The sequence below is a fragment of the Terrapene carolina genome, unplaced genomic scaffold, assembly GCF_002925995.2.
Source record: "Terrapene carolina triunguis isolate 2854851 unplaced genomic scaffold, T_m_triunguis-2.0 Scaffold58, whole genome shotgun sequence".
In the NCBI taxonomy this organism is placed as follows: Eukaryota; Metazoa; Chordata; order Testudines; family Emydidae; genus Terrapene; species Terrapene triunguis.
Window position 1 is genome coordinate 113,001,061 of NW_020664409.1, and position 22,832 is coordinate 113,023,892.

A 22,832-nucleotide genomic window follows, 5' to 3' on the forward strand; every position below is an offset into this window, starting at 1 on the left:
GGTCTGATGAAGTGGGCATTCACCCACGGAAGCTTATGCTCCAATACTTCTGTTAGTCTTAAAGGTGCCACAGGACTCTCTGTTGCATTTTACAGATTCAGACTAACACGGCTACCCCTCTGATACTTGTCTCCAAAAATAATTCACCTTCAGATAGAGATTAACCCTAGATAATTTCAGCTCAAGAGGTCAGAATTCCTGAGAGATGAGTGACTAAACACCATGAAAGAATATTTTATCTCCATCATCACAAGATACAAATCAAATGAGAACTGCTGCAGGTGGGATATCATCCAACATCTGGCAGGGGCAGAGATCCATGATCAAACCATGGATGTTAGCGTGGTTACTTTCAAGAGTCTCCTAGAAGTGAAGCCTCGCAGCCGCACAGCGCAGAAAGCTTGTTGTGGTGGCTAGCTAAACTAAAGGTACAAATACAGTATGGGAGTTTGTAGTTCAGTCATGCGTGTCTGTCTTATTAGGAAGTAGGTCTGATAGATAAATACAAAAAACAACAACCCAAAAAACCAAAAATAATTGCAAGACAGTGAGAATTCACTGTCACTAGAACTAGATTCTACTTGAGGTTGAAGAATCTGTTCAAGAGTAGATGATCTATTAACATGTAGGGCAAGGCCCCAGTCTTTCAGGACAACTCTTCAGGACTGGCTGGCTCTCATCTGTGGAGCTCAAGTATCTGATAATACCAGCTTTCCCAGCAAACAGCCTCCAATTCATTCTCTCTTTGGAAACAAGCTTGTTTTCTGATAGTCACCCTGAAATTCCCACCTCTAGACTGCAGAACTCATGATGGCTCACTTTGACAGTGTAATACACCCCCAGCGATTCCAGTTTCTCTCTTCCCTGCTGCAGATTTAGTTCCCGGAACCAAGGTATGCCCCCATGTCTTGCCGAAATGAATTCTATCAAGCTATGGAAAGATGATGGGTCCTGGAGCTTGTCCAGGATAATGAGAGCCTCCTGGTTACCTAGGTATAAAGACAGTGCAATTAAACTACATTACATAGCGCAACATAAACTAATCTCAGAAGTGTGAAGGAGCTTTTTCTATCACTCCCCCCCACTTCCTACTGGCTGTTGTTTCTAGGAATCCAATATGTTCGGCGGAAGTCTCAGAATGTTTATATGGTTTATGTAGCACAGCAATACCAGGTCTATGGAATAACTCAAATTAGCATAGATACTGCTCCATACAGAAGACACAGCAGGAGAACTTCAAAGAAACTCCTGCTGGCTCCACACATGATTATGATAATGACAGATGGAAAAAGCTCATGTAGGTGTATGTGTGGTTTCCCCCTCCACCACTTAGGACAGGGAAGACAAGGCACACCTACCATTGCAAAACACATTAGCCCATTGTAGCGGTTCAGACTCTAAATTACAGTACAGTAACTCCTCATTTAACGTTGTCCCGGTTAACATTGTTACGTTGCTGATCAATTAGGGAACAAGCTCATTTAAAGTTGCGCAATGCTCCCTTATAGTCGTTTGGCAGCCGCCTGCTTTGTCCACTGCTTGCAGGATTCTCTGGAAGAGCAGCCCCTCCTTGTAGGGATTAGAACCAGCACCCTCTGCCTGCGCGCCCACCCGCCCCCCCCAATCACCTCCCCTAAATTCCCTGTAAGATATGTGGCTCGGCAGCTGCCCAGCAGCCGTTCAGCTGTCCCACCCCCACTGCCGTGCTGCTCCTGCCCTGCCCTCTACCTTGGAGCTGCTCCCAGGAGCTTCGACCTTGCTGGAGGAGGCGGGGGAGAGGGGTGCTGGTATCAGGATGTCCCCCTGCTCCCGCCCCGTCCCCTGCTCCGTACCACAAAGGGGAGGAGGGGGGACAGGGCTAGGGGACAGAATAGAGGGAGCTTGCTGGAAGCTGTTGCTTCCTGTCTGAACTGGCTGATCTGCTTAAAAGGGGTCTGCTTAAGTACTTGAAGTGGGGTCAACGTACTCAAAGGGGCAATGCACATCTCTCTCTCTCATGCACGTACCCCACCGCACTTTGGAAAGTCAGCACCTGTGCAGCTGTGCATGTGCTGTCAGGAGGAGGGAGGGGTGCGCTCCAGCTGGAGAGTGTGGGCTCATCATCATGTTCAGTATTTGCAGGAAAGTGTTTGCAGCTACTGCCCTGCATCTATTGTTTCTCCTCCCTTCTGCCTCAGTCCATGCTGCCCTATAGAGTGTGAGGCTACATTAACAACAGCATATTAACCCTTGAGAGCTCAGCAGAGTCCTAGTTAATCATTGGGCAGTAAGGCATTCCCTGGAAATATCCCACCCTCTGACTCCACCACCTCAACCCAGCTTCACATTCATTGCTGTGTACAGTATTAAACCGTTTGTTTAAAATTGTTTAAAACATATACTGTATATGTATATAATGTCTTGTCTGGAGAAAAAAAGTTTCCCTGGAACCTAACCCCCCCCCATTTACATTAATTCTTACGGGGTAATTGGGATTCGCTTAGCATCGTTTCGCATAAAGTCGCATTTTTCAGGAACAGAACTACGACGTTAAGTGAGGAGTTACTGTATATGGTACATGTGTCTGGTGGAGATATGGAAAACAAAACCCTTGTACAAACAAAAAGCCCTTTAATAGTTCACAGGTTTATCTAGGTTGTTTTTCAAGACATCACCACCACCCGGGAGGCATTCCCATTTCCACTCACTTGGGTTGGATGCCTGGGCTCCCAATCTGGAGTAAATGTTCTTGGCAAACTCAGGAGAGAGATGAAGGATCAAATAATATAGGTGGAAGCAACATTCACAAAGATACACGCTGCTGAACGGAAGAGTCATGGTGGTATTATCTTTGGAGGAAGAAAGATGAGCATTTAAAAGTATGCTCACATTTATGCTCCTATGACAGCAAAACCGTATTCAGTGTTTCAAAATCTCTGAACATAATATGGTGCCACAGCCAAAGGATGGTGCTGTCGCTGTTCTATTACATTTATATTATGTGCTTTGTCCAGGTGGAAAGAAAATATCCTCATATCAAAAACCTACTTAAGCCTCCCACATAAGAGATTAACTATCTGTTCATTGAATATTCTAAAATGAAAACAAATTTTACAGTGTACAAAGAAAAAACCCTCAATGGAGAATGGCAATGGGTATTAAACACTGTAATGACTAACTCCTCGAAGCCAGTGACCAGGAGCTTTCTAGGAGCATCAATGCAATCTGCCGGGCTGGGAACTCCTGGTTACTAAGATTTACCTACAGGGTATCCCCGGGGTGCTCCAAGCCCTAAGATGGTGTGTAGGAAAAAGAGTGGCATGAAGTTCTAATCTCTCTCTCTCTTCTGGGAGTTCAGATGGAGAAGTAACAGGAATGTATCCAGCTGTGCCAGAAAGGTGTGAATGGATTCAGTGAGACCAACAATTCTAAAAGTCAATCATTCTGATCAATTCATACTGCCCAGGGAATGTCCCCATACCAGAGGGACCTTGATTCTGTGTGCTGAGTCCCAGTGCTTCATAGCCAAGGCAGAAGCACTGGTCAAAAGTTTCTTTCTTGGGAGTTTTAAATACCAACTTCAAGGGATTGAAGAAAATCCTTCTATTCTGCAGTTTATAAATGGGGGGTGGGGTGGAAAAAGGAGGGCGTGCACAAAGATAAAAATGATGTAGGTTACTCACCTGTCATAGTGATGGTGACTTCTTGCACAGATATCTTAAAAATACAAGAGACAGATTTGTTAGGTGATAACTCACTGATTTCCAAATAGAACAGTGAGAAAAGACATTTAAAAACAAGGTTGTGGCTGTCTTTCATTTTACAGTATTGACTCCTGAATGGAACTCTAAGATATGTTCACAGAGAAGCCCTGAAATGGATGACAGGCTTTGCTTTCTCCTGAAGATCAGTTTTTGAATTTATTTTGCTAAAAGCCTCTATGAGTTAATAAAATACACTGCAATTGAGAAATGGATAATACAATTTGCAGTTAAAATATTTCATTTAGAAACCGTTAAGGATGTAAATATATGATACAATTTTATTATATTTAAAAAAACCCTCATGTTTCAATTTCCAGATTTTCATAGTTAAGATCCCCCAAACAACTTTATCACTAACTCCATAATTCCACCAACCATTTATACACCCATGGTTTACTCAGCAATATAGATACAGGAGATGCAAATGGTAACCTTTCATTGTATGGTTTCTGTGTACTTTCAGGCCAGAATTTCATGATGAAGACCTTAAACTCTATCTGGAAGTGCATAAGGAAGGTAATTCAGAGTATAACGTTTACTACATACTTTGGAGGGTAGGTGGAGTAGACCACCCTGTCTAGTTGGCAGTAGCTGTTGATCTGGGAGTGTATTAAGGCTCATTGGTAGAAATAAAGAGAATTATAAAACACCTACATGAATGAGGACAGGCCAAGCCAGCACACCTTCTGTAAAAGAAGCTTACACCTCTCTATTAAAATTCTTTATGCATGTCAACAAAATAGTGGATAAAGGGGAATCTGGCAACATAATGTCTCTGGACATTGCAAATACTTTTGGAAAGTCTCTCATCAGAGGCTATTCTGCAATTGTGTATGACATTGCACCTTCCTCTGAAGCACTTGGTAGTGGTCAGTGTCAGGGCTGGACTACACTAAAGCTGTAAGCCAATCTAGGTTATGCTACTTCAGTTACGTAACTGAAGTTGATGTAACTTAGGTCGACTTACAGTGGTGTCTACACCGCGCTGTGTCGATGGGAGACACTCTCCCGCCGACTTACCTTCTGCCTCTTGGGAAGATGGAGTACAGACTCGATGGGAGAGTGCTCTGCCACCGACTTAGCAGGTCTTCACCAGACCCGCTAAATTGACACCGCTGTATCGATAGTAGCAGTGCCGATTTAGCCGTAAGTATAGACAAGACCTCAGAGGCAGAAGACTGTACTAAAGGGACCTCTAGTTTGGTCCGGAATGGCAATTAATAGGTCTCTAAAATATTCAAGCCAAGTGTTGCAACTGGCAAACTTTATATAGTTGCATCCGAAGAATTGGGGCGTAGCCCACGAAAGCTTATGCTCAAATAAATTTGTTAGTCTCTAAGGTGCCACAAGTACTCCTGTTCTTTTTATAAAAAGTGTTGAAGGAAGCCACAGCGGTTCCAGGTCTGCGGTAGATAAATCCAAATCTAAAAGCCAGCCAGCTGCATTTCAGAAGTACTCAAAGGCACTAACTTTCACTGAGGACCAATGAATGAATAAAATGGGGGGGAGGGGGGGCTGGGTTCCTAGGGTCTTAAAAAAAAGTTAGACTTCAAGAAGATAAGTTATTTTCCAACTTCTCACATCTCCAATTAATCTCAAATATAAGGGAAAAAACCCTGTGTCAGGATGCTCCACACAAGAAGTTTCTGGTAGAAAGGATTTATTTTGAACAAGTTAGGGCTCGGCAAAGGACCAAAATCAAACTTCCCTGGGAAATCTAGTTAAAACCTGAACTACTGAAAGGAGAAACAGCTTCACAATGTGTTCAAACCTGCCCAATGGTAGAGAGTGGTCACAGAAAGAATGAACATATCCAGTGAGGATAAATTTCAAGAAGAGAAAAAGGGAGAATCTCTCTCATCTAATATTGGAGCAGAAAAAGGAAATCCTTCCTGTTAGCATGGAATCCACGGGTATACTATATTATGCCAGTGAATCTTTTGAGACAGAGAACTAGGATGTACCATATTCTAAGTGCTACACACTCAGAATATAACAGGTCTCAAAGTTTCACACCACTTTGGCAGAAGTATTTCTGTCGGTTTCTCTTGTGCCTTTTCTCTTGGACACCCAAATCTGCTCCTACTGAACATCCCTCCCGACCCAAGGGAAGAGGTGCTTTTAAATTCAGTACCTGAATGGGATTAATGTGAGAAAGTGACATGGTCCCAATGCGGATGATATTGCACTTTCCCAAGAAGTTTGGGGGATCCAAGCCTTCCTGCAGCTCCCTCTTTAATGGCAGCTCTTTCCCAGGAGAAGCAGGTACAGAACAGCTTTCTGTCTGGCTGAGGTTGGGAAGAACATAGTCTACACGAGATACTTTACAAATCTTGCTGACTTTGGCACAGATGTTCACTAAATCTGGACAAAACATGAAAGGAACAAATGTTATTCCCTCCGCTGACCAGCAGTCCTAACGATTCAAAGCTGCACCTGTTATAAACACAAGACACATTGAAGCCAGGCTTTCCACAGCAAGAAATGGGTAGCATTAACATGAACTGTACCGCTCCCAATAAGCTATGTAACTGGAACACTGCCAGGTAACAGATTTCGTGCAATGCTTTCCAGTGGATACACTGCACCTTGTATCTGTGTGAAGGCACACCTGGTGCGGCTGGCAGCCCATTCCCAGGAGAGTAGAGGTGCCATTGGTAATGTCTGCATGATTAAAAGGGCCAACCTTGTGCATCTTCCCCTTTCAGTTGGTGTATACACAATTATGCTTGTGTGTGCAAAGTCTGCCTCTGAGGACACACCGCTAGAAGGAGCAGGCACGCAGCCCAAATCTGACAAAGGCAAAACTATTTTTTTTAAGGATGGCAAAGTACAGTTCAGCTCCCATTTTAGTACGAGAGCATTACAGTTCAAAACTTAAAGACAGCACAAATTCTATCAGCACACACTGAAGTATGAGATTACTGAATTAGCTTCAGCAATGCCTACTTGTTATAGCTCACATATGTAACCAGCCTCTAACTGCGCCACAAGAAGGTGCGAGTGCTGTGATGTTGTGTCTCTATTTGCAGCATTTACTCTAAACGTTGTTTACAGCGACAAGAGGAAGCCAACGTGTAAGCAAGAACCTCTTTACCTGGAATAATTCCATCATTTTTCTGGACAGGCTTCAGCATTGGTTCAAACTGCAGAGTCAAGGATTTAGTCAGCTCCTGAACCAAGCACTCAAAACTACCACCGATGTATATCTAAAACAAGACAAGGCTTCAAGGTTTCATGTTACACACTAATTTTCTTCAACATGGATATTGATTCGCTTTTAGTCAGCAGGGCCCCTGTTTAGTAGCTGCTTCACCACTAGATCCCTCTAATCAGGCTAAATCTCTTTGATAATCCCCGTATAAGTGAAACTTAGAGGGGAGAAGGCTCACGTTGCAGTTTTATACGGAAACCCTATACGTTAAGTATCCAGGACACATGCCTCCCTCTCCCGTTTATCTACACAGTCACTTGGGGAGCTCATATTTTTATAGTCTTGTGGACCCGCTTCCTCTCCCATTTGCAACCCGATGGACCCGCTCCCTTCCAGCTCTCAGTTACACAACACGCATAGGCTAGGCTGGCTCCTCTTCCTTGTTTCCAACTTACTTGTATAGGGCACCAGGGCTCTTTGCCACCAACAGCCTCGAAAGAGCTGGAAGCAAAGAGGAAGAATCTGCATAATGTGACCCCTGCAGCTCATGGACTGCCGTCTGAGGACTATTTTAGCGAGCAAACAACCAGTTAGTGAAACTACAAATAAATTTTAAAATCTGACACGTTTAAAATCAGGTCCAAATTATATGTTTGCTAATGCAGAGGTACTCAACTTTGCTGAAGCACAACAACAGCAATTTTATCGTCTTTAATATAGATATATGACCCCTGGAGACGACGAAAACCAGCATGCAATGCTCTGTCTGAACTGTAGTAGATTTCCTGTATCTCTCTGCCTCTTCACTTCTTTTCAAACCTCATTCGAAGATATATTTCATTTATTGTTTAATTCTAAGTACTGTTTTAACGCTAAAGCATACTGAAATATACAGTAGGACCTCAGAGTCATGAACACCTCGGGAATAGAGGTTGTTTGTAACACTGAACAAAACGTTATGGTTGTTCTTTTAAAACTTTACAACTGAACAATGACTTAATACAGCTTTGAAACTTTACTATGCAGAAGAAAAATGCTGCCTTCCCTTCTTTTTTTAGTAGTTTACATTTAACACAGTATTGTACTATATTTGCTCTTTTTTTTTTTTTGGTCTCTGCTGCTCTTGATTGAGTACTTCCGGTTCCAAATGGGGGTGTGGTTGACTGGTCAGTTTGTAACTCTGAGGCTCTACTGTAACAGGCATGTATGACACTATGAAAAGTTGTTTGTAATAACAGAAATCTGATTACTAGTAGTCCATCAATAAGTCAGTTTACTGATTCAAACAAACTAAAAGCACTAGGAGTCAAGTGTGAAAGGAACTGGAGACAGCAATCATGATATGTAGCCCTACGGCAGTGGTCCCCAACCTTTCAGTGTGGCACCGGACGACCAGGTGCCGAAATGCCGCCAAGGAGCGCAGCTGCCGGACAAGCAGCCGCCGAGAAGCGGCAATGTCAAGAAGTGTTGCTGCCGAAATGCCAGTGGCGTTTCGGCAGCTGCTTGTCCGGCGGCCGTGCTCCTCGGTGGCGGGGCGTTCCCTTGTCAGTAGGCTGGCGCATATAAATGCCCCGGTGGGCGCCATGGCACCCACGGGCACCGCACTGGGGACCACTGCCCTATGGTATTGTCCTCATATAGACTCACTTCAAGGAGGCATCCTGCACTAAGCTGGTCTATAGGTGTTTCACACAAAATCTTTCACAGACAGTAGAAAACTTTCCATCCAGTCACAGTTTCTTGCAAATTATTCTCCCTTCTCCACACTAAGCATGATTATTAATAGCACTGGAATCGCACCAGGGCTAAAACCCCAGTAAATACTGCAACGAGAGTCAAACTAAACAGAACGGGAGGGGTCCACTTCGAATACTGGCTGCCATTCTTGCTACTTAACTGCAAATGGAAAAGCTACAATGCTTCTTCCAAGTCATACAAAACAGCATGGTCCCGTGACCTGAGAGGCAGCAGTTATATCACATTGTACAAGGCCAGCTGCTTTCCAGAAGAGTGCTAATTCTGTTTCATCTCACCTGGAGCAGGTCAAGTTGGTGCCGTAACTTATCAGTGACACGGTTAAACATGGTCTCTTTCTGATTGTGGACGTGCCTCTGCATAAGATCTTTCATTCTCTGGAAACAGCCAGGACCATTCAGTTGGCTACAAACTACGGGAGAGGGATGGTATTTAAATGTCAGCACATAATCTCACAAGTGTTGGTGCAGCCTTGCCCACCTGCTACTCAACCAATGGCTGGAATGGTAATCTGTCAGGATGCCTGGTGCCACACAATGACTACTAAAATGGAAACTGCAATCTAATAGAGGTGTGGCCTACAGAGACGGCAGGTCCCAACCAGAGACGACCCAGACCTGTTGATAGTGGAGGGGGTCACAACCCTGGAACAGCTCAAGTCATGTCCCCCACCCCAGCAGTGCCTCCCTCCCAGGAAGCAGTGCCCCTCCCTGCAGATCCCAGCTGTTCCTCCTGCCTCTCCCTGCCTGCTCAGCTGTCCTGCAGGGAGGAGGCCCGACCATACCATGTGATCAAGCAATCTGGAGGGGGCACATGACCCTACATGTCCCTGTCTCTCCCCCCCCCCCCACACACACACGTATTGCCTCTGGTCCCAACATATGCTGCTTCATTTTGATCCAAGTGGCCATACTAAATTGCATGTTGGGACGGCATTGAAGGCCCTAGACAGCCTTATTATTCGTGAAGCCCCAAGCTGTCATGAGGAGAGAAGTTCTCTCTCTCGGGAACAAGGGGAGCAAAGCTTGCATGAGAAACAGGGCTGTACACTGAAGATAAGGTGGGACACAATCTTCATTGCAAAACTCTGATATATTTAGCTTGTAGACCATACAGACTGAACTACACAGCCAGGAGGAGCTTTGTGGTCATGAGCCTGAGCACATCCCTAGTGCTTTTACTGCAAACCACAGCTGCATATATACAGACGACATAACTGTCACCGTGGATTAAACTCCGGATGTTCAGCACCAAACATACAAACCTCTGCTACCTGCATTACTGACCCTCTTTAGCTGTGATGAAGCAGCACATTGCATGCTCTGCAGCGAGTCAGTAGGGGGAGTCATGAGCACAGAAAAAAAAGCCAGGGTTTTATATGTTGATCCCTTCATACATGCCACCATAGGAAGGAATCACTGCAGTGTCTCTGAAGTCCTTTATAAAGTTCCCAGAGACTCATTTTGGTGTGGCCCCTAACATCCAAAGCATACAATTTGCTGCTTCATCACAGCTGAAGAGGGTCAGTAATGCAGGTGGCAAACAGAGGCAAGGGATACCATCCCTGCCCATCCTGGGTAATAGCCATTGATGGACCTATCCTCCATGAATGTATCTAGTTCTTTTTTGAACCCTGTTATAGTCTTGGCCTTCACAACATCCTCTGGCAAGGAGTTCCACGGGTTGACTGTATGTTGTGCGAAGAAATATTTCCTTTTGTTTGTTTTAAACCTGCTGCCTATTAATTTCATTTGGTGACCTTTAGTTCTTGTGTTATGAGTAAACAAGACTTCCTTATTTACTTTCTTCACACCGGTCATGATTTTATAGACCTCTATCTTATATGCCCTTAGTTGTCTCTGTTCCAAGCTGAAAAATCCCAGTCTTATTAATCTCTCCTCAGACGGAAGCTGTTCCAGACCGCTAATCATTTTTGTTGCCCTTTTCTGAACCTTTTCTAATTCCAATATATCTTTTTTGAGATAGGGCAACCACGTGTGCACGTAGTATTCAAGATGTGGGTGTACCATAAATTTATAGAGGCAATATGATATTTTCTGTCTTATTATCAATGCCTTTCTTAATGATTCCCAACACTGTTTGCTTTTTTTGACTGCCACTGCACACTGAGTGGATGTTTTCAGTGTCAGATTTCACTGTCAGATGGAGGCATGCACCACACCTGGGTGCTACTACATTGCTGTGACAGACTCCAGCTCTAGCTCTGTGCAGTTCTGCAGCACTGCTGTGGAATTTCATTCTCCGCTCCTTCTCTCCCTTTTGAAGATGCTAAGTGATCTACAAATACACAACATTATTATTTGGCTGCTCAAGAATAAGAATTTAAAGTGATCTCTTTGAGCTAGGGCCTTTGAAATTTAAGAAATAAAAGTGGGAAAAGCGGATTCATCAGGAGGAGTAGTGTGGTGACTCTACCACCATACAGATTTTCAAACTACCAGCTTGGGAACCATTCTTTCCAGTACTAACTGGCAGAATTCACCATTGCACAGATGGTTAGTGTCACTGCTACAATTTGGTTCTCAATGCACAGGAAGCCAGACTTAGCCCAGCTGTAGGATTTTCCTACCTGCATATATTGGTTTCATGCTAGCCTGTATTTCTGGTGTCAGGACACGGGATATACCACGCTGCCTTTTATTGATGTACTCGGTCTGATCCAGGAGAAAGTTACACAACTGGGAAGTGGAAGAAGGAAAAATCAGTATGGTATGCTACAAAAAGTTCTCATTTCAAATAAAGTGGCTGCTTACCAAAACTTGCCCATTACTCAAGACAGTTACATTACTTGAGCATTTGCAGATTCCCTATAGTGCAGGCCAAACTGCAAATCGTGAGGCATCCTCACCATATTTACCCAACACAAAACAGACAAGTTCTGAAGGGTATCCACTGCACGGACCCCCTTGCCAATCTTACCAAAGCCTGGACAGCTTCCATTTGATGCCTCTGAATGACGTTTACTGGCTCTGCGTTTCTGCCTTTTTCCTGGAGCTTGTTCTTGAGATCTTTGAAGAAGTACTTCAATTTATCTAAGATGGCTTTGCTGAACTGTTTGATGGACTCCCCCAATTTACAACTGGAAGGGGAGAAATGCATTCAAGGATTAATCCAGGTACCGAAGGGCATGAGTAACATGCTGCAATGCCAAAAGGGGCATTGGGGGCTTGCTCACCATGCACTTATACTGCTATTGGAGGAGATACAATGGTGGGATCAGACTGATGACCAAATGATGAAGTTATGTCCAGAGAAATATGTTCTATGAAACATCTGCATTTTTTTCCACAGGGTCTAAAGTCCCACTACAAATGCGAGGTGTCCTTTCAGGGAACCCCTGCTGCATCACATCAGTCTGTTTCTGTCCTGGGCTTTCCTATTTCTATAACAGCTTCCATCAGAGGATCTCAAAGCACTTTACACTTGTTAATGAAGCTGTGTATTAGTACCGATAAAAGATGGACCACTGATCTGATCCAGTATGGCAATTTATATTATGGATCTACTGTTAAAAAGTTTGGATCACATAGGCTACAAGTCATTGATTTCTTAATTCATAGGAAGAGATTTTAAATAAGTACTATTACTCCATATTAATATTATTCTCCAAACGATTAGTAAATTTTATGTTCACTTAATAAGAGTTTCAGAATTTAACACTTTCATCCTTGTTAAGACTTGCATTACAATACAAGTTATAACTAGTATGTAGATACAGTGTACAAAGACTGTATTTTTAAAATAGTAATTGAATACGTTTCTGCAAGAAGTGACTGGAGAATATGGCCCCAATTCTGCAACTGCACTTAAGAAAACTGGGCTCTGCACCAGCACTCTGGCATTTGGTTGCAAGACTGGGGACTGTGGGATATAATTTAATACAAAACTACAAAAAAGTACATAACTAATCCTTTCCCATTTAGGAAGCAATGCAAATTAGACACTAAATCAGCCATGGGGTGATCTCCACCTTTTGGGAGACAGGCAATGAATTGGAAGGCTCAGCCCCTCAGGGGACGAAATCATGAAGTTTTGCCATTCCCTGTATCAAATGCTGAGATGATATTTCACCCATGGAATAAAGTGGCCTGAGGACATTAGAGAACAGAGGCCATGCATTTTGCACCAGCTCATCTCACAGTTTTTGGCAGACAGCACAAAATTGTGTTTGTTTTTATACCAGGGAGGTTTGCAAGTGTCTTGTGTTAGTAAGAATGCCCTAATGTGCAGTGAAGAGGAGGGTACCTGAAGACGTCATTCCAGGTCACGGAGATTGCACTGGATATTGGCTCTGTGAGTTGCTCATTGAAATCAACAAACCCACATGCTACAGAGCTGTAGACACCTTGACGAGCACACAGAGCTCGGTACGTAGCATAGGGGTATCCAATAACCTGTGAAGTGGAAAGCAAGGAGAGAGAGGGTCTGTCACAGTATTTCAAAGTACACAGGAGACAGCAGTTCAACTCTAAGACACGAATATGTTCTTTGGTTGCTCACAGGTGAGAAATGCACTTTTGGGATGACCATATCGTAACTGTGCAAGGCACTGACCGTGTAGGATTTAGCTTCTGAGTGCTGTAAAGTAATACAAATAAAAAGAGCAACTCAAAAGGTATAGTCAACTTACTATGACAATTCCTTGCCCACTTACGGGCTACTAGATGCTGTTCCCCAAAGAAATAAGAAGGCTAAGTGCCAATACAGAATAGTTTACAGGGAGGTGGTGTGAGATACACTAGAACAGTGAGCAGACTAACAGGTAGGAGTGCAGCACCCATACAATTTTATATTATTTGTATTCAGGTAGTGGTTAAGGGCTCCAATCAAAGCTTCATTGTGGCAGGCACGGTACAAAAGCACTTAATACAAAATTCAGCAATCTAGATTACAAGTGAAACTGGCAGATGGATGAAACTAACAAATGGCTGTGTAGATTTACTAGTGTTCGTGCAACATTTTTAAAATGCAAGATGCTATTTAACTGGGAGAGGTGAAGAAAACAGTGGCAGTAAATGAAACACATCTTAGCACAATTAGTCATTAACTGAGCTATAGCAGCTAACAATCTTTATTACCCACAAAACCTTACATGACTAAAAAGTCTACACCATCTACATAGAGAAATATACATTTTTGCTAACAGCCCTTGGAATTTTTTTCATTTCAGTGGAATGAGAGTGCCAGCGCTGCCCTTTCCTTCCACAGGTATTTACTAAGAACGGCCATACTGGGTCAGAACAAAGGTCCAACTAGCCCAGTATCCACAGTGGTCAATGCCAGGTGCCCCAGAGGGAATGAACAGAACAGGTAATCATCAAGTGATCCATCCCCTATCGCCAATTCCCAACTTCTGGCAAACAGAGACTAGGGACACCATTCCTGCCCATCTTGGCTAACGCCAATGATGAACCTATCCTTCATGAATTTATCTAGTTCTTTTTTGAACCCTGTTATAGTCTTGGCCTTCACAACATCCTCTGGCAAGGAGTTCCACAGGTTGACTGCACTGTGTGAAGAAATACTTCCTTATGTTTGTTTTAAACCTGCTGCCTATTAATTTAATTGGATGACCCTTAGTTCTTGTGTTATGAGGAGTAAACAACACTTCCTTATTTACTTTCTCTACACCAGTCATGATTTTATAGACCTCTATCATATCCCCACTTAGTTGTTTCCTTTCCATGCTGAAAAGTCCCAGTCTTATTAATCTCTCCTCATAGGGAAGCTGTTCCATACCGCTAATAATTTTTGTTGCCCTTTTCTGAACCTTTTTCCAATTCCAATAATATCTTTTTCGAGATGGGGCGACCACATCTGCACACAGCATTCAAGATGTGGGCGTACTATGGATTTATATAGAGGCAATATGATATTTTCTGTCTTATCTATCCCTTTCTTAATGCTTCCCAACATTCTGTTTGTTTTTTTGACTGCCCCTGCACATTGAGTGGATGTTTTCAGAGAACTATCCACAATGACTCCAAAATCTCTTTCTTGAGGGGTAACAGCTAATTTAGACCCATAATTTTATATGTATAGTTGGGATGATGTTTTCCATTGTGCATTACTTTGCATTTATCAGCATTGAATTTCATCTGCCATTTTTTTGCCCATTCACCCAGTTTTGTGAGATCCCTTTGTAGCGCTTCTCAGTCTGCTTTAGACTTAACTATCTTGAGTAGTTTTGCATCATCTGCAAATTTTGCCACCTCACTGTTTATCCCTTTTCCCAGATCATTTATGAATATGTAGAACAGCACTGGCCCCAGTATAGACCCCTGGGGGACACCACTATTTACCTCTCTCCATTATGAAAACTGACCATTTATTCCTACTCTTTCCTCTCTTTTAATCAGTTACAAATCCATGAGAGGGCCTTCCCTCTTATCCCATGACTGCTTACTTTGCTTATGAGCCTTTGGTGAGGGACCTTGTCAGAGGCTTTCTGAAAATCTAAGTACACTATATCCACTGGAGCCCCCTTGTCCACATGCTTGTTGACCCCCTCAAAGAATTCTAGTAGATTGGTGAGGCATGATTTCCCTTTACAAAAATCATGTTGACTCTTCTCCAACAAATCATGTTCATCTGTGTCTCTGGTATTCTATTCTTTTCTACAGTTTCAACTAGTTTGCCTGATACTGAAGTTAGGGCTTACCGCCCTGTAATTGCCAGGATCACCTCTGGAGCCTTTTTTAAAAATTGGCATCACATTAGCTACCCTCCAGTCATCTAGTACAGAAGCAGATTAAAATGATAAGTTACATACCACACTTAGTAGTTCTGCAATTTCACATTTGAGTGTCTTTAGAACTCTTGGGTGAATACCTGATGACTTATTACTGTTTAGTTTATCAATTTGTTCCAAAACCTCCTCTGTGACACCTCAATCTGGGACAGTTCCTCAGATTTGTTACCTAAAAAGAATGGCTCAGGTTTGGGAATCTCTCTCACATCCTCAGCCCTGAAGACCGATGCAAAGAATTCATTTAATTTTTCCGCAATGGCTTTATCGGCCTTGAGTTCCCCTTTAACATCTCAATCATCCAATGGTCCCACTGGTTGTTAGCAGGCTTCCTGCTTCTGATGTAGTTAAAAAAATTTTTTGCTATTACTTTGAGTCTTTGGCTAGCTGTTTTTCAAATTCTTTTTTGGCCTTCTTAATTATATTTTTACACTTCATTTGCCAGAGTTTATGCTCCTTTCTATTTTCCTCAATAGGATTTAGCTTCCACGTTTTAAAGGATTCCTTTTTGCCTCTCACTGCTTCTTTTACTTTGTTGTTTAAGCACAGTTGCACTTTTTTGGTTCTCTATGTTTTTTAATTTGGGGTATACATTTAAGTTGAGCCTCTATTATGGTGTCTTTAAAAAGTTTCCATGCAGCTTGTAGGGATTTCACTTTTTGCGCTGTACCTTTTAATTTCTGTTTAATTAACTTCCTCATTTTTGTGTAGTTCCACTTTTTGAAATTAAATGCTACAGTGTTGGGCTGCTGTGGTGTTTCCCCCGCCACAGGGATGTTAAATTTAATTATATTATCGTCTCTATTACCAAGCAGTTCAGCTATAATCACCTCTTGCACCTGATCCTGTGCTCCACTTAGAACTAAATGGAGAATTGCCTCTCCGCTTGTGGGTTCCAGGACCAGCTGCTCCAAGAAGCAGTCATTTAAGGTGTCAAGAAACTTTATCTCTGCATCCCATCCTGAGGTGACATGTATCCAGTCAATATGGGGACAGCTGAAACCCCCCCATTATTATTATTATGGAGTTTTTTATTTTTATAGCCTCTCTAATCTCCCTGAGCATTTCATAGTCACTAGCACCATCCTGGTCAGGTGGTCGGTAGTATATCCCTTCTGCTATATTCTTATTATTCAAGCATGGAATTACTATCCATAGAGATTCTATGGGACAGTTTAGTTCATTTAAGATTTTTATTTCATTTGATTCTACACTTTCTTTCACATATAATGCCACTCCCCCACCAGCATGTCCTGTTCTGTCCTTCTGAGATATTTTGTACCCTGGTATTACTGTGTCCCACTGATCCTTGTTCCACCAAGTTATGCCTATTATATCAATATCCTCATTTAATACGAGGCACTCTAGTTCACCCATCTTATTATTTATAGACTTTTGGCATTTGTATACAAGCACTTAAAAACGTCACTTTTTAGCTGTCTGCCATTACGAGATGTAACTGAATGGGTCTCTTTCATTTGACTGTTTCTCATCAGATCTTACTCACATTTTATCTTCCATCCTCTCCTCCTTACAAGGATACAGAGAATACCCATTAACAGATCCTCCCCTAAGCGATGTCTCTGTCTGAACCACATGCTCCTCCGCACCTGTCAGCTTTCCCCCAGACCCTAGTTTAAAAACTGCTCTACGACCTTTTTTATTTTAAGATCCGGCAACCTGGTTCCATTTTGGTTTAGGTGGAGCCCATCCACTCCGATGCGTAGATTCTTTCCTTAAACTACCACCACCAACACCCCACCCCAGTTACATAGCAATTTTAGAGTGATGCAAAAAAACACTAGATAGTCCTCATCACAGCCCTCCAACATAGATCCGCATTAGCATAATTTTATATGTGGCTTTGTACAGAACACAGTACATGGAGAGCACAGGGGTACTATCATGTAAGTGCAGTGAAAGGCAGCACCAAGCTTGGGAGGCAGGCAGGTTGGCAAGGGGGTTGGCAGTGACAGCCTAGGAGAGGGTTTGGCAAACAGAAGCACGTATCTTACAGGTAAACCCCAACTTCGGACTTTGTCTTCGCACAGCTCCTCTGCCCTTCTGGCTCCTTTCTTTAGATTGGCGAGAATGAGGACAGAAAAATAGTACTGGATGTCATGGAGGCTGTCTTCCACTGCCTCCTGAAGGAGCATGGGTAGTCTCGACAGGCACTCCTGCACGATTTCTTGGACCTGGGCCCGGTGAGAATTGTCCTGAAAGGCAAACAGAGAAGATCCTAACAGGGCAACGTAAAAAGCTCTCAGTGCAACAGGTACATGAGGCCATCTACACCCCGCTGAGCTCTGCCAGGTGCTTCAAAAGCATCCAGAGACCTGCACACAATGCAAGCAATCAACGTGGGCCTCCTGCTACATTGCTTCAGGTCACAGGATGTTGGCTAAGTAGCACCTGGAAGAATTAAAGAACATGACTTAGAGCTAACTTCGTACAGAACCCACAGCTCTGCTGGCCTACTAGATCTACATCCAGAGACACCAGTTGGATGCAGTAATCTCTTTTACTGGACCAACTTTTGTTGGTGAGCAAGACAAGCTTCTTAATTACACAGAGCTCTTCTTCAGGTATCCGTGTAAGCTCAAAACCTTGTCTCTCTCACTAACCGAAGCTGGTCCAATAAAAGATATTACCGCACCCACCTTGTCTCTAATATCCTGGGACCGACGCAGCTACAACACTGCATACAAACCTACATCCAGTAAGTCTCCACATCTCTCCAGTGGAAGATCCAGGGACCATAAAAGCATGCACACATCAGATATGTGGGCACCCTGCATTACATTCAAAGGCAGCACAACACAGGGCAGCAGCAGCAAGATGCCATAAGCCAAAGAGATACAGCTACTTAGCCACCCACATCTTTAACAAAGAGGTACAGCCTACAGAAACCATAGGTCTCAGCCAGAAGTGATTCATACTGAGCCAAGCATTCAGGCCACACCTCATATGCTAGGACCTGCAGTCTTCTGGCCATATCTCCATAGTAAGAACAATAAAGTGGCCACAGGTTGCACTTCAGAATTTTTGGAGCTGGATATGGCTCAGAGAATGCACTCTGGCATCCCCTGGTTTAGTGACACGATAAAATACCTTTGCTTTCCTCACACTGCTACAAAGTGGCCCTATTGGACCCATCTAACAAGTAAGCTTCACAGGCCAGTACTGGACCGAGAACAATGGCGTACAGCAGTACCTCAGAGTTACCAAGTGACCAGTCAACACCTCATTCGGAATCGGAAGTACACAACCAGGCAGCAGCAGAGGACCCCCCACCCTCCCTCCAAAAAAGCAAGTACAGTACTGTGTTAAATTACTAAAAAAAAAATAAAGGGAAAGCAGCATTTTTCTTCTGCATGGTAAAGTTTCGAAGCGGTATTAAGTCAATGTTCAGTTGTATACTGTTTTGTTCAGAGTTACGAACATTTCAGCGTTACAAACAACCTCAATTCCCAAGGTGTTCATAATTCTGAGGTTCTACTGTAGTTAAAATTTTTTCTCATGTATGAGTTTGTCTTTGGTTCAAACTAATGACTGCCCATTGTCTGCCATCATTGCTGTCACAGAGGAGTTCCATTCGGATTAGGTACTAGAAGTCAGTCAGTCAATGTGAAATGCATTAAACAAGTTAAAATTAATCTTTGTATTTTAAAGAGAGAAACGCAGGACTTGTGCTGCAAAGAGAGAGAAGTAGAAGTAAGAAGACAGTCTCTTCAGTTCCCTAAATATGTATATTATTAAGCAGGAGTCTACTAGGCCATACTGTTCATTTTGCTAGCTGCCATTCCCGCATTTCTTCTCCATCTTGAGTAGGACACAGGAGAATAGCACTAACAGCCAGCAACGTGTATCATGCAATAAACCTAGAGTCCATACAAGTCACTGCAATGTGTCTATTCCAGCGGTTCTCAAACTGTGGGTTGGGACGCCAAACTGGGTCGGAACCCCATTTTAATGGAGTCACCAGGGATGGCGTTAGACTTCTTGGGCCCAGGGCTGAAGCTGGAGCCCCAGGGCTTCAGCCCTGGTTGGCAAGGCTCAGGTAACGGCCCGCCGCCTGGGGCTGAAGCCCTTAGGTTTCGGCTTTGGTCCCCCCGCCCAGGGTGATGGGGCTCAGGCTTTGGTTTTGGCCCCAGGCAGTGAGGCTCAGGCTCCAGCTAGTCTAACGCCATCCCTGGTGACTCCATTAAAACGGGGTCCCGATCCAGTTTGGGGTCCCGACCCACAGTTTGAGAACCGCTGGAATAGACATATTGCCTGGGATTGTGGGGCTCAGGCTTCGGTGCCCCCTCCTGGGGTTGTGTAGTAATTTTTGTTGTCAGAAGGGGGTCACGGAGTAATGAAGTTTGAGAACCCCTGGTCTATTCCATATTATGCATTTGCAAATACCTATCAGTTTTGAGGGAACTTTTAATAGTTGCTCAACCCAAATAAAAGTAAGTTAAAAATGTTAGTGCATGCTTACCTCTGCTCTCTGATTGGTCAGATAATTGACCACTTGACTTATGACACGAGCCACATTTCTGATCACCTTCTCTGTTGCCACCATGCTATGCTGCAAGGCAGTGTGAATGGCAAACTTCTTCAGAGCTGGTATTTCTGGACAAAGAGACAAGAGAACATGACCATTCCCCTGCATGGACCCTCTTCCTCAGAAATTATTTATGTTACATTAGTACTCAGAGGCCTCAATCATAATCAGGACCCCATTGTGCCAGGCTCTGTACAAACACCTAGTTATCAGACAAAATATGAAAAGGAAGACTTGGGGAAGAGGACTAGGAAAACAGTGATGGGAAACATTTTGTTGCAAAAACTATCATAACTTGATGTAGAGATATTTTTAAATAATAAGATATAAAACAAAAGTGATAGCTGCAATGTCTATTGGCCATGTACCAGGGAGAACACACTGAAACTGACCTCAAAGTTACAGGGGGTGGATCATTGTATTAGTGAGCAATTAAGACAACAGACCACTAACTCAGCAGCATGATACTTGAGCTCAAGTTAGCAGGTGTTAATACCTGTATCCTCCTCATTGTGGAAGACTTGCGGCTGACCATCTCGGAGCAGTTTTCCATGCAATTTTAGATATTCTGTAGAGCTGACTGTGAAAACCTGAAGTTTCCCATGCTGGGATTCAACTTCACCAGGGTCACTTGTGTATGAAGTAGTTAACTCTTCATCCTCAGTCTCCTCTTCTTCCTCATCTTCAGCAAATGCTGCTTTCCTTCTCATTTCCTGCAACAAAGAACAGCCTCCATTGCACCCCTACTCAAAGTAGACTGGTTGATCAGCTGCAGAGGCTTTAGCTAACATCTAGTTTAGACACTAGAATGAGCATTTCTTGTCTTTCTAAGAGATATGTGCTAGTTCAACCACAAGCTGCATTTGGTGCGGTTCTCTGGCCTGTGTTATTCAGAAAGTCATAATGGCAATTTATGGATGAACGTACGACTCGTCTCCTGAAATTAGCCAAACAAAAACACAGAGTTGCCCTCTACTAGATAATGTGCTTCTCATTAAAAAGGTGCCCTAACCATTCATTAGTAGTACATATAGAAACATCAGCAATTCAGATTAAAGGAGTGGTAGCACCAAAAACGTATGGATTCCCTTTAACTTTTCTGTGAAGGTTGACATTTCAGATTTCAGTTCTGGTTCACTGCATCCACTGATAACGTAAGAGCAGCGAAATCCAGATAGTCTCTACGCAAAAGAATTAATGGACACAAATCTGACATCAGGAATCATAATACTCAAAAACCAGTGGGAGAACACTTTAACCTGTCTGGCCATTCTATGACAGACCTGCGGGTGGCTATCTTAAAACAGAAAAACTTCAAAAACAGACTCCAACGAGAGACTGCTGAGCTGGAATTGATATGCAAACTAGACACAATCAACTCAGGGCTAAATAGGGATTGGGAATGGCTGAGCCATTACAAACATTGAATCTATCTCCCCTTGTAAGTATTCTCACACTTGCTTCTTATCAAACTGTCTGTACTTGGCTACCTTGATTATCACTTCAAAAGTTTTTTTTCTCTTACTTAATTGGCCTCTCAGAGTTGGTAAGACAACTCCCACCTGTTCATGCTCTCTGTATGTGTGTATATATATCTCCTCGATATATGTTTCACTCAATATGCATCCGAAGAAGTGGGTTGTAGCCCACGAAAGCTTATGCTCTAATAAATTTGTTAGTCTCTAAGGTGCCACAAGTACTCCTGTTCTTTTTGCGAAATCCAGATAGTGGCCCGGAAGTGCTGTCCCCCCTTCTGCAGAGACAGAGGTGGTGTTCCCATGGATTCCTACCTGAAGGCCGTTGTTGAAATCCACCCAAATCCGCTGTTTGGAAAACCTATTTCGGGACTGAACGCATATCAGACTAATGTCACGAAGCTTCATATCTTTCTCTCTTTGCAAATTACTCATCTAAGTAAAGAAGAAAGGGGAGAAATGAGATTATACCCAGAACAGGCGATATCATTTAAAAAAACCAAAGTTCCAACTGCAACCAAAAGCTGAAGCTGCATGTGACCTGCACATTGTTGTTTTATTGGAATGTCAATGCTGTTCAGGGTCAGGAATGACAAGGTTGCCAAAGGAAGTAACTTAAAGGAACAGGAGGTTACTTACTGATAACTGAAGGTTCTTCAAGATGTGTGGTCCCTATCTGTATTCTACTGTGAGTTACACATGTGCACTATGTGCCTGGAACTGGAGAATTTGAAAGTAGCGTCCACTGGTCCATGCATGCCCCCTGGATCACCTTGTCTCTCCAACCAAGGGGATAAAGGACAATGTGGACCGCCCGCCTCTCCAGTTCCTTCTCCACTGTGAATCGGAGGCGATCCAAAGCAGAGAGGAAGGTGAGCAGATAGTTGAATAGGGACTACACATCTCAAAGAACCTCTAGTTACAGGTAAGTAACCTCCTCTTAGAGTGATGGTCCCTATTGTATTCCACTGTGGGTAATTAACAAGCGGTACTTAAGTAGGAGGAGGGTGCGAGGATGTTGATGATAGGGCTGAGCAAAGGACTGCTGTTCCAAAGGAGGCATCAGCAGAGGAGTCCTGGACTAGGGCAGTGTGTCTCGTAAAAGTGTGAACAGAGCCCCACGTGGCTGGATTATAGATACCAAGGAGGATAACATCCTAAAGAGATGCCATAGTTGCGGCTTGTGCTCTCGTGGAATGAGCTCTTCCCCCATGTGGGAGAGAGGCTCAATATTTGGTAACAGTAGAACGCAGCCCGAGATCGATTTGGAGATCCTGTGAGTCGAGATCGCTTGTCCACCGAGTCTTTCTGTTATAGCAACAAATAGTCTTGGGGACTTACTGATTGGTCTTGTTCTGTGTAGGTAAAAGGCTAAGGCCTGCCAAAC

General features: G+C 43.3%; 1 protein-coding gene across 4 annotated transcripts in view; it reads right to left on the minus strand.

Moving 5' to 3' along the window:
- Positions 1-22,832, minus strand: part of LOC112113248 — a 68,096-nt gene that overhangs the window by 11,978 nt on the left and 33,286 nt on the right. For 3 of the 4 annotated variants that reach the window (XM_029913852.1, XM_029913850.1, XM_026647218.1), the window contains 13 exons: positions 21,761-21,880; positions 20,467-20,683; positions 19,905-20,038; positions 17,437-17,637; positions 12,919-13,067; positions 11,593-11,752; positions 11,243-11,351; positions 8,931-9,064; positions 6,841-6,952; positions 5,878-6,107; positions 3,663-3,696; positions 2,688-2,828; positions 790-989 (listed from right to left, as the gene is read on the minus strand). In XM_029913852.1, coding sequence (XP_029769712.1) covers positions 790-989; positions 2,688-2,828; positions 3,663-3,696; positions 5,878-6,107; positions 6,841-6,952; positions 8,931-9,064; positions 11,243-11,351; positions 11,593-11,752; positions 12,919-13,067; positions 17,437-17,637; positions 19,905-20,038; positions 20,467-20,683; positions 21,761-21,880 — 1,941 coding nt within the window. The remainder of the gene's footprint in view (positions 1-789; positions 990-2,687; positions 2,829-3,662; positions 3,697-5,877; positions 6,108-6,840; positions 6,953-8,930; positions 9,065-11,242; positions 11,352-11,592; positions 11,753-12,918; positions 13,068-17,436; positions 17,638-19,904; positions 20,039-20,466; positions 20,684-21,760; positions 21,881-22,832) is intronic. The other variant, XM_029913855.1, reaches the window with a different exon arrangement.